The sequence below is a fragment of the Leptonychotes weddellii genome, chromosome 14 (genome assembly GCF_054177405.1).
Source record: "Leptonychotes weddellii isolate Sample4059 chromosome 14, ASM5417740v2, whole genome shotgun sequence".
Classification (NCBI taxonomy): Eukaryota; Metazoa; Chordata; class Mammalia; order Carnivora; family Phocidae; genus Leptonychotes; species Leptonychotes weddellii.
This window is the reverse complement of record NC_138382.1, coordinates 73,107,568-73,124,400: the sequence shown is the minus strand read 5'-3', so window position 1 is coordinate 73,124,400 and position 16,833 is coordinate 73,107,568. Positions and strand designations below refer to the sequence as shown.

General features: G+C 52.5%; 1 protein-coding gene across 10 annotated transcripts in view; it reads right to left on the bottom strand.

Moving 5' to 3' along the window:
• Positions 1 to 16,833, bottom strand: part of RALGPS1 (Ral GEF with PH domain and SH3 binding motif 1) — a 315,256-nt gene continuing 298,423 nt past the window's right edge. For 6 of the 10 annotated variants that reach the window (XM_081803618.1, XM_081803617.1, XM_081803621.1 and 3 more), the window contains 5 exons: positions 12,054 to 12,137; positions 10,646 to 10,751; positions 8,765 to 8,857; positions 8,485 to 8,590; positions 1 to 5,777 (listed from right to left, as the gene is read on the bottom strand). In XM_081803618.1, the coding sequence (XP_081659744.1) occupies positions 5,626 to 5,777; positions 8,485 to 8,590; positions 8,765 to 8,857; positions 10,646 to 10,751; positions 12,054 to 12,137 (541 nt within the window). In that variant the 3' untranslated portion in view covers positions 1 to 5,625. The remainder of the gene's footprint in view (positions 5,778 to 8,484; positions 8,591 to 8,764; positions 8,858 to 10,645; positions 10,752 to 12,053; positions 12,138 to 16,833) is intronic. The other 4 variants (XM_081803622.1, XM_081803625.1, XM_081803626.1 and 1 more) reach the window with 3 other exon arrangements.

The window sequence follows — 16,833 nt, the reverse complement described above, 5'->3', positions numbered from 1 at the left end:
TACCATAAATAAAGCTAACTTTTATTCTTTGTTTTGAATAAAGATGTATTTGTGCAAAATAAAAGCCACTTAAAAGACAGTGACAGATCAAGGACATTGTCCATGTGAAGAGTGCTTAACTGAATGCAGAGCTGGGACTGTTCACTCCCCAGGGCTTTGCTCTCGTCACCATGGTCATCAACAATAGTGCCCTTGGACTTGGATGTGGAGAGCTTGCTGGTGACTGCGTTTGGGGGCAAGACTGGGGGAGCTTAAGGCCTCAGTGTCACTCAGCTCCCCAGTGGAACCAGGAATCCCAGCGGGCCCCGCCCTGGCAGTAAATGATGGGAGCAAAGCCTCGCCCTCCAGGAGGGGCTGGTGCACAGCGGCTTCTGTGCGGCTTCTGTGCATGAGCATGGCAGCCTCTGGGTGCTTCCTAGGAAGTCAGGAGAAAGTGTCATGACTTCCCACTCTGGCATGGTCTGGGGCGGCGGGGGGGGGCGGCGGGGGGAGAAGACACGGGCTTTCAGACCCTGCAGGAGAGGGGTGGGAGGGAGCAAGCAGGCCAGCCCAGTCCACAGTCCTGAAGCCGGGTCCTGTCTCAGAAGAGCCAACAGCAACAAGGCCTGGAAGGGACCCGGGGGGCCCAGACAGCAGGCCTTCCAGATGAATAGCACCCATTGGAACAGAAAACAAGACACAATTTAAGGCATTGTTTGTTTACAGTAAAAGAATGCAAGGAACCCTTAACATAGGAGGAATCTGGGCTCTCACTCTGACCTTCCTCAGTGGACAAGGCTATCATGTCAGGTTAAAGCAGGGCCTCAAAGCGAATGAAGGATGTGATGTCACAAGTCTTGTGCCAAAATGCATGTTTCATGAAGAGTTCACACTCGCTCGCACGCACACGTATACGGCACGCACACGCAGAGGACGCTTTGGGGGTTGTACAAAATCTGAGGCAGCCCTGTGGGCGAGCGACCCCGTGCACTTGGGGTATAAAAAGCCAACTCCATAGCCTGTTCCTTCTCTCTGGCCCCTCATGCAGGTTAACACTGTCCACTCTTGTGCAGGAGAAAGCACAGGAGACCCAACGTGGGCCGGATGCTCTCTAGTCGAAGCAGCAGCTGGTGGACGGACGAGGGCCCAGAGAGGGAGGGTGGAGTGCACAGTCTGGGGCCCAACCACGGCCCTGCGGGGTGGTGCTGAAGAATGTCATGAGAGTCGCTGGGGATTGGCAGGTGGACCCTGCACTGGCGGAGCCCTCTGGACTGTGAGGCCACAGGCCAAGTCCCCTTGAGTCCGGCCGTGAGTCACCCAGCATCCTGGCCAAAAGCCTGTGCCCAGGACATGCGCTTCGCCACCAGTCCCAGGATGGGCTCCCAGAAGCCTCTGAAGTCACGCCAAGTCCTGCAGAGACTTATTCAAATGACATAAGGTTTGCAGGTACCTGGAAGAGAAAGCTCAGCCTCTTGTCAAAGTTCCAACCTTTCAGAATGGGACGAGGTGTGCCCCTAAGGGAAGGGATCAGGTCTTTCCCAGTGAGTCTGCGAATGAGCAGGGTGGGTGGGTAAGAGGGCCTGGCAAGAAACACGGTCGCTGTTTGTCAAGTGGCCGCTGTGTGCCAGGCACTTGACATCATCATGTCCTTTAGTCTTCACGACACCCCAGGAGGCAGGTTTGGGAAGTATCCCCGTGACAAAGATGAGGACCCTGAGGCTTAGAGAGGGGAAGCCCACTTCGAGTAAATGGCAGGCCACAGCCTCAGAGCCCACGCTCTCTCGTTCACTAGGCTGGTGGCAAAATAAAACTGCACTTCAAACGGAGAGGAGGCAAATTCTGCAGGAATGGGCATGAGCCTCTGGAAGGGAAACCAGCGGGCAGGGGTGGGTGGTGGGGGGGGTGGCAGGAACTGACAAGCGGGAGCACCAGGAGGAGCGATCAGGATGCTGGGAACTCCAAAGCCTTCCCAGAGCTGTGTCCCCAGGACACGATCCCTTTGCTGGGGAGACCTTTCCTGGGGAGACCACCAGCCCAAGGTCAGGGTGCTTCCCTCTCCCTTCAAAGCTGCCCCCAGCCCCAGGCTCCCCCACCCGGCTCTGCTATAGGGTTCCAGGAGATTTGATGCGAAGCAATTTCATCAAAAACTAATCATCTTAGTGTCAATTTGGTCAAAGTGATGAATTGGGAAAAAATGCATCTCCTTGCACCAGGAGATAGTTATAAGAATGGTCACAGCAGCACTGTTCAAAATAGCAAAAAGCAGGAAATTATTCCTGGGATCACTGCCAGAAGAATTAATAAAAAAAAATCAGTACAAATACATGAATGACAGCTACACACATTGACACAGATGAATCTCGGGAACACACTGTAGGAGAAAAGCAAGTCACAGAAGAAAATATCCAGTTATGGTCCTATTTTTTAAAAATGTTTTTAAAAATGTACCCCAGACAATACATTAAGGAATCAAATACACGTGCTAACATTTTAAAGGAACAGTAAATAAATCAGGAGAGTGGTTAGGAGGTGCAGGCAGATGGGTGGGACACAGAATTAGGAAGAGGCCCCTGGGGGAGGGAGGTGTTCTGAGGCCCAAGGAGGTCCTGCCCTTAGGCTGGGTGGGCAAGGAGCTGGGTGTGGTTTTTTCCGCTGTGGTTTACACCTTACACATGTTATAAATAAGGTTTAAGCGTATTCGGTGTCAGTACAAACAATTTTAAGAAGTGCAAGTCCACCAAAAAGAAAACCAATCCCAGTCACTGAGATTTTCCATGAGAGTAGATGCATTTCTGTGATTTCTTTCATTGCAGCCCCTGCATGCCATCACAGGGACGTGCTGTGCTTTATTTAAATAATCTGCTTGGAAGAGTTAGCTGTTGCCAACTTTTGATGATCACATACAGCATAGAGCAGAATACGTGGTTGAAAGTAAATTCGAAATAGAAGGGGAAAAAAAGTAGAAAAAATAAAATGTCCCTCTCACCTAGGTCTAAAAATTGGACAAAAGTACTTAAAAGTTGCAAAACTTTGCCATGGCATACCGCATTTGCCATACATGAAATTCAATCTATTTGTCCTTCTGACCAAACACCTGCTCTGCCAAATGGGTTTGACCCAGTTTCGTGCTACCTGCTGCATATCACTTTAGGAATTTTGTATACAGAGGCAAGCATACATATTATAAATACGCTTATGTATTTTAATACAAATGAGATCACCCTTACAAATGTTTTACCCTTTGCTTTTTAAAATTTTTTTAATTTTTAAATTTTTTTAATTATTTATTTATTTATTTATTTTTTATTTTTTTAAAGATTTTTTTTATTTATTTGACAGAGAGAGACACATTGAGAGAGGAGCACAGGCAGGGGGAGTGGAGGGGGGAGAGGCAGGCTTCCCGCCGAGCGGGGAGCCCGATGCGGGGCTCGATCCCAGGACCCTGGGACCATGACCTGAGCCGAAGGCAGACGCTTAACGACTGAGCCACCCAGGCGCCCCAAAATTTTTTTTATTTTTTTAAGTAATCTCTGTGCCCAACGTGGGGCTCAAACTCATGACCCCGAGATCAAGAGTTGCGTGTTCTACTGACTGAGCCAGCCAGGCGCCCCTATACTTTGCTTTTTACTTCTATCTTGGAGCCCCTTTCAGGATACCATACACAAATCTGCTTCTGTCCTTCTAATCACTACCAAGAGTCACACAATGGGGATTTACTGATGGTCACAGAGGTTTCTAGTTTTCTCTATCAAGGACAATGCTGCAGTGAACATTTTTTTTAAGTTGCCTCTCATGACCCTGAGATCAAGACCTGAGCTGAGATCAAGAGTCGTACGCTTACCTGACTGAACCAGCCAGGTGCCCCTGCAGTGAACATTCTGAACCACACACCTTTTTGGACATGTGTGAGTCTATCACCAGGACAAATTCCTAGCAGGCAGATGGGTGAGTAAGGCGACTCAAATGCAGTTTATTTTGAGCTCCTCCGTGGTACCTCACATTTTCCTTTTTTCAGTCTTTCCTACTGTTTTAGTTTGTTGAGAACTTTTTACTAATTCTGCTTTCTAGCTTCCCATCATCTATAATCTGACCAGCTTGTCACATATGTCCTCATGTCATGTTACAGATGAAAATCCTGATTAGGACCAAGCCGAGACCTCCCTCTGGTCTCCGAGAACCACGCGTTGGGGCCCAGAAATCCGTGACTGCTGTCATCAGCATCCTCCCCGACCCAAATGCCTGGTGTGTGCCAGCCTTTGCTGAGGCCCCCCTCACACCTCAGAGCTGGTGCCTCCCAGCTGCTACCCACCAGAAGCTGCCATAGCCTACTCTCAATTTCTGGTGCTTGCTGGCTCCCCAGGCAGAGAGGGACCCACTCCGCAGTGCCCTCTTCTGGCTGATCCCTGCAGAACATGCACAGGGAAGCTTAGGGACAGGAAAACCGATCCTGGCACCAGCAGCCAAATGCTGATTCCTAGGGGCAGGAACGTCCAGCCTGCCCCATTGGGTGCTGAGGGCTGAAGCAACCATGCCTCTCAGCAGCCTGACAGCCGAGGCTGCGCTCCGGGCCGCTGAGCGAGCTGGGGACCCTCTGGGAAGTGCGAGGCAGGGGAGCTCGGGGCAGACTTTGGTGGCCGGCCGACCGGGGTTAGATCTCATTAACCTTGGCACCTTGAACAAGTGCCTGCCACTCTCTGAGCCTCAGTGTCCTCAGCATAAAATGGAGACCGTAAGAGAAACATGCCTCACAGGGATGTTGCGAGGATTCGGCCTTTCCCATAATGCCTGGTCCTGGGCGGGGCACAGATCAGAGGTCCTGCTGGCTCTGATACGCTGAGGAGCAGCCATGTTTGGCTCTTAATATTAGCGAATAGTATTTTTTTTTTTTTTTAAGATTTATTTATTTATTTGAGAGAGCGAGAATGAGAGAGAGTACATGAGAGGGGGGAGGGTCAGAGGGAGAAGCAGGCTCCTCGCTGAGCAGGGAGCCTGATGTGGGACTTGATCCCAGGACTCCAGGATCATGACCTGAGCCGAAGGCAGTCGCTTAACCAACTGAGCCACCCAGGCGCCCTATTAGCGAATAGTATTATTCCTAGGGGCTATGGGGCAGGGAGGCCCTTCTGTCAGTCTGGAGTACGCCCACGAATCAGCTTTTGGGGGACATGGTCTAAATGGATGCTATATCCTGATCCTTGGGATCTCGCACCTGCCACCACACTGTGCCTGATGGATGTTTTGGTGGGGTTTCCCTTAGTGGGAAAGACACAGGGACCAGATTCACCGTTCTGATCTGGAGCCAGGCTTAGTTCTCAGCTGAGCAGAGGGTGCCCTGTCTCATGGAGAAAGGTTGCTCAAAAGACGGTCGGTGCCTGGGAGCACAGCTGATAGGCTCTGAGGGAAGGAAGGAGCCCTGTTTTCTTTTTCAATTTTTTTTTTTTAGATTTTATTTATTTGCTAGAGAGAGAATGAGAGACAGAGAGCATGAGAGCGAGGAGGATTAGAGGGAGAAGCAGGCCTCCCGAAGAGCAGGGAGCCCAATGTGGGACTCGATCCCGGGACTCCGGGATCATGACCTGAGCCGAAGGCAGTTGCTTAACCAACTGAGCCAGCCAGGCGCCCAGGAGCCCTGTTTTCTATGGACCCTTAGTGCCTAGGGTGGGGAGAGGATATTTCCAGAGACAAGCAGGGTTTCGGTGACTTTACCTGAGGCCTGTTGCTTTTACATGCGTCATCCAAATGCTTGTGCCACAATATTGCATGAAACCGGGAACCCGTCTGGAACTTGTAAACATTGCCTGACGGGCAGAGAAACCATTGGTTAGGAAGAGGGAGGGTCTCATGGGAGGGTCTGCCTGTGACTGGGACATGAAGATGAATATGAACTTAGGTTAACTAAACCAAGGAAGGTCAGGAGCAGTCCAAGGTAAGCTTGGGGCTTGCAGGGGTAGAACCTCTGCTGCCTCTGGGCTGTCTCTGTGGACCGGGGCTCTTAACCATCTTGGGGGCCATGGTGCATTTGACTCTGGTGAGGCCTGTGGACCCTTCTCAGAAAACATTTTCAAAACGCATAAAATAAAATACAAAGGATATCAATACCACTGAAATGCAGTTATCAAACTACTAAACAACACTTGAGTGATACAGTTCTAGGTGTGTTTCTCTACTTATGCACCAGTAAAAAGATCTAGGGGCGGGTCTGACACTGTACTGTAATTCCAGAGAGATAAGCAGAAATGCCACTCTGAGAAATCTGCAACTATACGTGATAGGAAAATATCTGTGGTTTCTCTTGGACATAAAATCACAGTGTTGTGAACATTCTAGTAGTTTACTACTCGTAAATAAAGGCGTGAGAGGCCACAGAAAACAAAGATGCAATTTTCTTTTTCACCACTCGAGTTCACAGACCCCTTGAATTCTATCCACAGACCCTGCCACCCTCTGTGTCGTATTTCCCTCTGCTTGGGGACAGTGCTTTCCTGTGGGCTAAGACCCAAGAGTGGCCTGTGGTCTCCGTGGCCATATGGTCCCCAAGTCAAGCTTGTGTAGGCACAGTCTTTACTTCCCCGAGAAACCACTTATAATCCAGGCCTGGACCTGGAGGAAGAAATTCCAGGGGTGACCAGATCGGGACATGCTATGACGAGTGTGAGCTGTGTGTGGATTCAATCACTCAGACGTGGAGCAGAGAACTTGGCTCCTCTCCTCTCCAGTCCCTGGGCCCCTGGGGGTTTCCTGTTTCTTGACTTCCCAGCTAACAACACTAGAACCCTGTGGTCTCTCTATTGCAGCGTCATCTGCATTAGCTGGGAGTTTGTTAGAAATGCAGAAGCTTGTGCTCCAGCCCAGATCCACTGAACCCAAACCTGAAATTTTACAAGTTCCTCAGGTGATTTGTATGTACACGAACCTTGCACTAGAACATTCCTGAGAAGATGTAAAGATGCTTGGAGACCTGACAGGCCCAGTGACTTTGCCTGGCTAGAACCCAAGACCCCAGTATTTCAGGGTTTTGTCATGTGACGTGGGCTACCAGGAAGACAAGCATGAGCTATTCTTTTTCTATTTTTTTTAGTGTAACTGACACAAAATCTTACATTGTTTCAGGTGTACAACACAGTGATTCAACAAGTTTATACATTATGCTGTGCTCACCCACAGTGTAGTTACTATGATCACCATACAACTCTATTAAAATATCATTGACTATATTCCTAGGACTTCCTCATTCCATAACTGGAAGTCTGTATCTCCCATTCCCCTTCACCCATTTTGTCCATCCCCCCCATCCCCTCCCCTCTAGAAACCATCAGTTTGTCCTCTATATTTATAGGTCTGATTCTGCTTTTTGTTTGTTTATTCATTTGGTTTTGGTGGTGGTTGTTGTTGTTTTTAGATTCCACATATGCATGAAATCAGACCACATTTGTCTTTCTCAGTCTGACTTATTTCACTTGGCATAATACCCTCTGGGTGCATTTATATTGTCACAAAGGGCATGATCTCATTCTTTTTTATGGCTGTGTAGAATTTTTATGGCTAGTGTGTGTGTGTGCGTATGTGTGTGTCACGTCTCCCTTATCCATTCATCTATCAAAGGACACTTAGGTTGCTTCCATTATAAATAATACAATAAACATAGGGTGAATATCTTTTTGGATTAGTGTTTTCATTTTCTTTGAGTAATTACTCAGTAATGGAATTATTGGATCATATGGTATTCCTATTTTTAATTTTCTGAGGAACTTCCATATTCTTTTCCACAGTGGCTACACCAATTTAGATTCCCACAAACAATGCACAAGGGTTCCTTTTTCTCCACATCCTCACCAACACTTGTTATTTCTTGTCTTTTTGATTTTAGCCATTCTGATAGGTGTGAGGTGATACCTCATTGTGGTTCTGATTCCCATTTCTTTGATAGCATGGCCTATTCCGAATGTCAATGCAAATAGGGCTTCTGGACAAGATGGCACCCAGAACCTCTCCTTCCATCCATCATGGTCATGGGGGAGGGATGGAACCAGGAGGAAATGGGAGATGACCAGACAAGCTAAAGTCGGGGCTTCTGTAAAAGGGCTCTTCTCTGATTTGGCCTTGGACCAGGAGACTGTGAGAGTCTCATGGCACAGGTAATGTCAGGGGTGCCCCTGAAATCTCCCAAAACCCAAGACCCTCCCGGCCACTGGGATGCTGCATGGTCCACGCCTTAGGCAGCATTATAGTATTTATTCCAAGACCCTGAGGCTATAGCTTCAAAGGTGATGAGCCCCAGTAGCCACAGTTGAGGCCACAAAAGGATTCCTGCAGCCACATGCCATGCCCAGTGGACACACTGATCACAAATGAAGCAGTATCCATGGACTAGTGTCCCTCTGATCACAACCTAAAGCAAAGGGAAAGCAGCAGCCCCCAAAGTTCTTACTGTTTCAAAATATACATTTAGCGAAGAGAAAAACAAGGTAGAAGTCGTGGGCACCCAGCACTGGGCCTGTTGCTTACCTTTGTCGGGGTTATTCAGCTGGAAGATATCCGGGTGCTCGGGGTCGTCAGGCAGCTGCACCATCCAGCCCACGACGGAGACTTTTTTGCCGGGTGTGGATTTATACTGGGGAAGAACAACAGTATAACCAGGAGGCCTATGCCCTCCACTCCCCGAGGAAGCTGAGCTGGGCCTTCCCACCCTCGCCACCTCCCCTGCTTTCCTCCCCCTCCCCACCGCAACCCCGCCAGGTCACACTACCTGAAGTCCCAGCATGGAGAGTCCTTTCATGGGACTTACGTGTTTCCTGTCTGTGCCCCGCAAGGACTTGGCTCCGTAGTACAGGAGGGTGGATCCCGAGAGTATGACCCAGTACCTGGTCCACGAGGACAGCTACAGAGGAAGGGGAGGCAGAGTGGCAACGCTGCACGTGGTGGGGTGGAGTCCCCCCTCCCTGCCCGATTACAGACCCGGTCACATGGCTGGAATGGTGTCCCCTTCCTCCCAACCAAGGCCAGTGCAGGCCTCATCTCCTCCCGGCCCCTCACGCATCAGTGTCACTTCCACCCCGGGCCTGGAGGAGGGAGACCCTCCCCATCAGTGCCTCTGAGCTCTGAGCCCTAAGCCCGGCCTCCTCTCTCTGGCTCCTTTACTCCAAGAGCCTTTCATTTTTTTTCACCTTGTTTAAGGCAGTGTCAAGGCTTAATTTCTATGTGTTCAGGTGACTTGGGTCCAAGAAGGTCCTGGGGAGAAACATGTTTAAAACACAGACATGCTAAACCACAGCCTAGGCAAACCACAGTATCTGCACTGGGGTGCTCGGGCTGAGACTGAATGGCAGTACATGGGAAGTCTGTAGGGTTAGAAGGGGGAAAAGCCAACAGGGCAGAGCTATAGGTATTCTTTCTGTTTCTCTAGGCGGGAAGGCTGGGATTCTCTCTTCAGGGGGCTCTGCTCCTTGGTTTAGGGAAAATCACTTCGACGAGCCTTTTGGTTTGCAAAGGCGAAGCAAGAATCGTCTCCTGAAAGGAACAAGGTTGAGTGTAGCGAGGCAGACCGTTCTGCATTGCAGCCAACAGGACCCCTCTCCATGCTGGATGCGGCTCCAGCGCTGGCCATGGTGAAAGCACCAGCTTTCAGACATGTTTGATGACACTCACACGTGTGTGTAACACACATGCACATACATGTCGAACTCAAAGAAGTTTCATGAAACAATACTTACCTTTATTCTATGGAACACTGACATTTTCCATTCTCTTCTATTCTGCTCACAAATACCGGTCATGACCCACTGGACTGATTTCATCACTCACTACTGGGCCAACCAGCATTTGGGAAAACTCTGCTAGTGGGACACTGTCTCACCCTGGCTCAGAATGACCGAGGCCTGAACTCTGAGCATGGGAGAGAAGCAGGCAGGTCCGTACAACAGGCCAGATCTAGGGCCCCACGTCACAGAATGCTCTGTGATAATCTGGGCCCGAGGGACAAAGTGCGGCCCAGGGCTGAGGTGAAGACGCTCCTTACCCACGAGCCACCTGGCACCTGCAGACAGGGTAGCCTCTGGGGGTGACAGCTGGGCTGCCGCCCTGGCACCTCCGGCAGGCACAGGCAGGAGGGGGCTCCGTGGGCAGTGGAGAGGGCAAGCAGGGGCCAGAGCAGACGCTGCCTCGAGGTGCGGCCCACGGGCCGTTTGCAGGAAACCCGTGCCTGGATGCTCCGTGGAACAGTACAAGGGTCTTTGCCTGCGGCTGAGGCCCTGCCATGGGTGGAGGTCATGGAGCCAGTGACATGTGGGCCCAGCACAGGTGACCCAGGAACTAGCGGTAGAGCCTCAAAGGCCTCCAGATGATGCTGCCACAGGGAGAGAGGGCATCTGCAGCTGGGGACATGCCGCAGGCTGTGTCGACCCTCTCGGGGGAGTTCCAGCCCAACGCCCAGGGGTCTGCAGGCTTCCACTCGCCCTCGTCACAGCTCTGGCTCACCACGTGCTCGCTGTGTGCACGGCTGTGCATGTGACAGTCTTGCTGAGTTCTCGACGACATAGGCACTATTTTATCCCAGTTTACAGATGTGGAAAGTGAGGCCCTTGCTCACTCAGTAGCACAGCCAGGGCCGGAGCCCAGGGCCCTCCCTGATGCCCCTGCTGCCTCTGGACGGAGGAGGGTCTGCACTTACCGCGGGTCTCCGTCCTTCCTTGAGCAGAGTCTTCCTCCTCAGAGGACCCTCCATGGTGGGCACTGCGGCTGAGCTCCCCAGCGTACAGATGCACGGGCCTGTGGGGCTGGGGGGAGACCACCAGTCAGACACTGCCCTGGAAGAGCCGCGGTCAGGCACCCTCTCCCTCACAGCTCCCCACTGCCAAGTCCACGATGCTGTGCCAGGCCAGAGGACTCGACAGGGTCGGGGCAGGTGGCCGTGGGCTGGCCACAGCTGGAAACTTTCACCTCCCTCACCTTTCGGGGCGCCTCGAGGCCCGAGGCTTGGTGACAGAGCTCCTCATAGCCCAGGGCCCAGCAGCACGGCCACCTGCTCCTGACCTCTGCGGCGGCTTCCTCCTGGCCCTCCCTGTGGTCCCGCCCTCCTCTCCACCTGGGGAGCCTGGGGCCCCTGCAGCCCCTCCTTGTGTTGGCAGCGGCCTGGAGGAGCAGCGGGCACGCACGGGAGGTGGCGGGGGAGCGAGAAGAGAAGTGGGGCCAGAGCCAGCGGCTAAGCCCGGCGCCTTTGCCTCAAGGCTTCGGGCGCCACCTACAGGTAAAGACAGCCAAGTGCAGCACTGGCCTGGACCTGCCCTGAGGCTCTGGGTGGCTTCGGCTCACTGGGTAGGTGCCTCCCATAGGCATCTCCCTCAACTTGGCGCCTTCCTCAAGCTGCTCTTCCTCCACATGTGGGTGAACGGTACCACCATCCATCCGGCTGCCTGAACCAGGGACCTGGGGGGTTTTTCCTCTTACCCCTCCACCCCTACAACCTACTCAATCCCAAGGATGTACTGATCCCAAGTCCTACATATGCCTGACTGCCCCTCTCAGCCATCCCACTCCCCCTACCTTAGGCCAGAATTGCTCTGCCTTTGGGCAACTGCCTGATGCTCTCCCCTGGCCTCCCTGAGGCCACTCTTGCCTTCCTCCTGCACGCTCTCCAGCTCTCCATGCCACGGCCAGGATGACCCGGTCATGCCACTGTCTGTCACCCACCCCCACCCCAACCCCCCACCGCCACCTCCCCAGCCTCCTCTCCACCCCTCCCCTCTCTTAGTCCCCAAGCCACCCTGCTCTTCCTGCCTCCCTTTGGCTTGAGGTGCTCTTATTATCCCTACACCTCCCCTCCCTGTATTTGGTTCATTCCTATCACTCTTCCAGTCCTTTCTCCAGAGAGGCCTTCCCTGCTCTCCCCTAGCAGAACACCCCACCTCCTCTCTGGGACCATCAGGGATCTGGGATTATCGGTTCAGTCTCTGTCTCTCCTGAGGCAATAGCCTCTTGGACTCTGGCTCATCCAGCAGCCTCGAGCACAGCGCTCTTGTCATCCGACAAACAGCCTAGAGCTAGTTGTCAAGTAAATGAGCACACAAACAAATGAATACCTGTAGACGCAGCTCCGGGTTCTGGGAGAATTCCGAACTGGTACCCGCCAGTTGGGCCCTAGCGTGGCATAGAGACGTCCCCTGCTTCAGAGGAAAAGGGGTGAATTTTAGCAACATCTGGGAACAACCAGATACTCGGAGGAAGCAAGGGCATCCCAGACTCTGTGGGCATTAGCTCAGGAGGCTCCAACCCCAGCTCTTCCTGCACCCCCTATGTCACATTGCAGACACATCTGGGGCACATCTGGAGCTGCCAGGTCAGTGAACACGACGCCCCCAGAGCCTCCATCAGTGTCAGGGGGTGACTAAAATCAGGGCACACCCACTGACCCAATGTGAAGCTGACATGTTTAATAGAAAATGCCGTCCAGCCCAAATAGGCCATGGTAAATCCAATTACAAAGGCACACAGAACTGAGGGCAGTCTTACATGTTGGGCCTGGGTTGGGGAGGGGGGCGTGTGCACCGTCCCCATTCACCAGGGCACAGCTGAATTCCTCTGTTTGCCGTGTCCTCTCCACCGGACGGCCTCCTCTGCTGGCCCCCGCTGGGTACCTGCCATCTCCCTGCAGGCTGCTCCTCTGGCTTCTCTCCCACCTGGTGTCCCCAGCAGGGAGCCTTTGCAGGGAAAGGTACAGCTTCCAGAGTAAGAAGTTTAACCTATTTGGGGGGGAGGCTTCCGTCTTTCTGTCTCTCCTCTTCACCTCTTCCTCTTTTAGCAGGATGACTTCCTGTGTCCACGTGGTCCTCAACCACCTGCTCACCCCTGCAGCACGGTCCCCCTGGGCCGGTGCTTTCCTGCCCCTTTGGCCAAACAGGGATATAACCCAATCTATAAGGTCAGACGAGGTCGAGACTGCCTTTGCGGTTCCCTGTGGCCAGTCCTAGGTTGCTGCATGCGGCCCCACGGCACTGGACACTTGGCGGGGGGGGCCGCGCTCATTCATGGCAGCAGGTCCGTCATAGCATAAGTGAGCTCAGGTGCCTCTGAGGGGAGGGTCGCATGGCTCCCTTCCCCTCGGTCCTCCACTTGAGAAGGAACTGTTCTTGATGACCATCTTGGGTCTGCTGTACAGAGGCCCAAGTTCAGGGCTGGTGGGAGTCTGATGGCCATCTAGGCCAGCTGCCCATCGGCCCCTCCTCTTCAGGTACATCCTCAGCTGTAACGGATCTCAGGCTTTCCCCAGCACACCTGGGTGACAGATGACGGTCACAGGCTGACCCCACCCCCACCACGAGCTGTGGCGCAGATGAGGCCGTGGCATGCCCAACTCCCAGCTCACAGGCTGGACTGCCTCCTCCCTCCCCTCCATTCAGAAAGAGGCTTGCAATGCAGTGAGTGAGTGGGACATGACTAATCTGTAATTTATGAAAAGCTCCAGGCTTTCCACCGGTACTGGAACACTGCTGAGTACCTCACAACCTGGTACAACCCCGTGCTGACACAGGCTGCTCGGGGGGCTCACGAAGGACTGCCTCCAGGTTGGTTTCCTCCCCAGCCATTACCAGAGATTTCTTATGAGTCGGGGCGGGGTCCGACAGCAAACCGTTCTGCGATGACATCCCTTGTGCCCAGGGGACGTCTCCTCGTTTGATCTGATTCCTGCTCTGAGCTGCCGCCTGTCTGGAGTCTGAGATGGAGCCTCCCTTTCCAGAGCTGGGTCCTCTGGTCCCTTCTTCTCCACCTTTCTTCTTGTCCTTTTGCCCTGGTGCCCAAGGATAAGGTGCAACGACAGTGGGTTGTCCTCATTGTCCAGTAGTTCCACCATTGGGGGGATGTGGTTGGCACTTTTACCTTCCCTCCGTCCTTCTCTCCTTTCTGAGAGAGTCCATGGCTGCACACTCAACAGATGTTTGCATGACTGACACTTGTCAACAGCTTTAAATCAGCATCTTCCAACCGGTCTAGCCTTTTAAGCAGCCTTTCTCCACGTGGGCTGCCCCCCAGTGCACTGGGCTGGTGGGGGGAATGCAGGGGTGCGGAGATCACTAGTGAGTGAGGGCTCACATGTGCAAGGCTGCAACACTCACCATCTCACTGGAGCTTTATTTAAACACATTATCTTCCCCAGAATAGGGAAACTGAGGCTCAGTGATGGGAAGACACTTGACCGAGGCATGAGCCCAGTAAGCCAGGATTTGACCCCTGTTCTGACTCTACTGCCCAGGCTCCTCCCATGCCTTTCAGGGTTGCAGGGAGGCTGCCCCGGGGACTGGGTCTATCCTGTGGGTGGCTTCGGGACATCTTCCTCTCAGAGGCACCACTCCTTTCGGGTCTCTGCTGCAGCTCACGCTGGTCGGGCTTTGTCAGTGTCTGTGAGACTGGAGGGCCCCCGATCTCCTGGGATGGGACCACCCCTCGGCGCCCTCGGCCCTTGGTCTCTGCACTGGAGTAAACTTGAGGTGGTTCTGACTGACTGGCACCTCAGAGCAGTTGCCATTTATCAACTGCTGACCATGAGACCCACCGCTCCTCCCACCTCTGTGAGGGGCACCATTCCCACCCCGTTTTAGATGAGGAGACAGAGGCTCAGGGAGGTGAAGCCACGCATCCCACCGCACTGGCCTGTCATTAGGGATGGAGACGCAAGTATTCACAAAGGGAAGCTGGCTTTCCTGTGTGAGCAGAGGGCCTATGTCTGTCAAGCTGCTCCCAGTGGGGAAGTCAGGGCCTGCTTCCCTGGAACCTGGGGGAGTGACCCTGGCCTTGAAGGTCAGCATAATTGTGACTTTTCCCCAAGGCCAGCTTTCAGAATAGTCAGGGTTGTGGTCGCCAGCCTTCCTCCCCAGCTGAGCCCTGCAGGGCTGGAGGAGGGTTGTGGCGGTTGGGGTGACTGTGGCTGGGCCCAAGCAGGCTAGAATCAGCACAGAGGAGCCAAGATCTTCAGCCACTGGAACCAATCTGATCACGGCCCTGCTTTGAGAAGACTTGTTATTTGAATGTTCAGGGCCACAAAATGCAAAATGAATGGGTAGTGGTACCTGGTGAACTCAGGAATCAGGGGATTTCTTGGACTGACATGGGGGTTCCCACTCCAGAACCATGGACACCTTTCCCAGCATGATGCTGGGAGCAGAATGTAGCTGAGTGGAATGTACCCCAGGAAGGCCATTTTATTGTTTCCTCTCAAGGATGGATCTTGGGCAGTGGTGGGGAGGAGGGATGCAGCAGGCAACCCTACTCATGGGAAGTCTGGTCTGGGGAAGATGTAGGCTGGCAACCAAGTAGAATACTTCAGTCCCAAATGGTGTACAAAATGATGATGATGATGATGGTGGTGGTAAGTGTGATGCTGATGGTGATAATGATAAGGATGGGCTGACGAGAATGATGGTATGGTGATGATGATGGGGTGATGGAGATGATGAGGATGATAAGGATGGGATGATGGGGATGATGCGGTGATGGGGATGACAGGGATGATAAGGATGGGATGATGTAGATGATGGGATGATGGGGATGATGGGAATGATAAGGATGGGATGAAGTAGATGATGGGTGATGGGGTGATGGGAATGATGACGTGACAGTGATGATGGGGATAATGAGGATGGAACGATGGGGGTGATGGGGTGGTGATGGGGATGATGGGTGCTAGGCAATGTGCTAAGCAGTACTTGTTTATTATCTTGTCTAACCACACTGGGGGTTTCTATCCTGAAAATCAGGAATACTGTTAGGCAGGCACTATTTTTTTTGGTTTGTTTGTTTTATGTAGGCTCCACACCCAGCAGGGAACTCAATGCGAGGCTTGAACTCACAACCCTGAGATCGAGACCTGAGCTGAGATCAAGAGTTGGACGCTTTACCGACTGAGCCACCCGGGCGCCCCAGGCAGGCACTATTCTTATCCCCACCTTATAAATAACGAATCTGAGGCTTGGAGAGGTGGAGTAACTTGCCCAAGGTCACAACACTAGGAAGAGGAAGAGTGGGTAGTGCTGTTGAGGCAGAAGGAGCCAGGGTCCTGCCTGGGCCAACAGCATCATGAGAATTCAGACTACCCAAGGCAGGTCTGAAAGGCATCTTCCCCTCAACAGTTTTCTAGGTACACATTAGGTAGCATCATGGGGATTAAATTTCATAAAGCCCCGAGTCCCCGTCACTGGTTAAGGAGGTTGGGGAATAGGGAGAAGTCTCGGGTAATAATTACATTGGGGTCTCAGTAATCTCATCTTAGCAGAAGTAGGGTCCTCCGCCCCATTCTTCTATCTCAAGTGCATTGAGCCCCTTGAGGTATGAGTGTGCCTGTGGAAGGGCCCAGGAAATGCTGTTCATCAACAGTGTCCACCTGCACTGGCAAGCCTTAATGGGAAGCCATCCCATTAGCCAGAGCTTGGTCCCCCAGCCACTTCTGAAGATTCACCTCATCCGCAGACAGGAAGCTGCCACTCTGAGCTCTGCTGGACCCCGGGACATCCCTTCCAGCTGTACTTGCTAAAGGACTTTTATTTACTGCTTATAAGCCACTCACTCACTCCTCTCTGGGTAATGTCCCTGATCTACTAAGTGGGACTCTAGGAGCCATATAGTACTGCATGTTTAGCTGAGTGGATAGAACAACACCTGATCTAAGCCAGGTCAATCAGATTTTCTCTCATGGCAATTAGGAACCAGATGTGAGAGATGGGAAGTCAGGCTCTGTGGCTGGATGAAGGTATAACATGTAAACTTGGGAGCTGTGAGGTGTCCATCTTCCCCTCGATGAGCTGAGAAGTCTAGAAATCTGGTCTGCAGAGAGAGAGGGGATTGTAGCAGATATATGTGGAGAAGGACTGA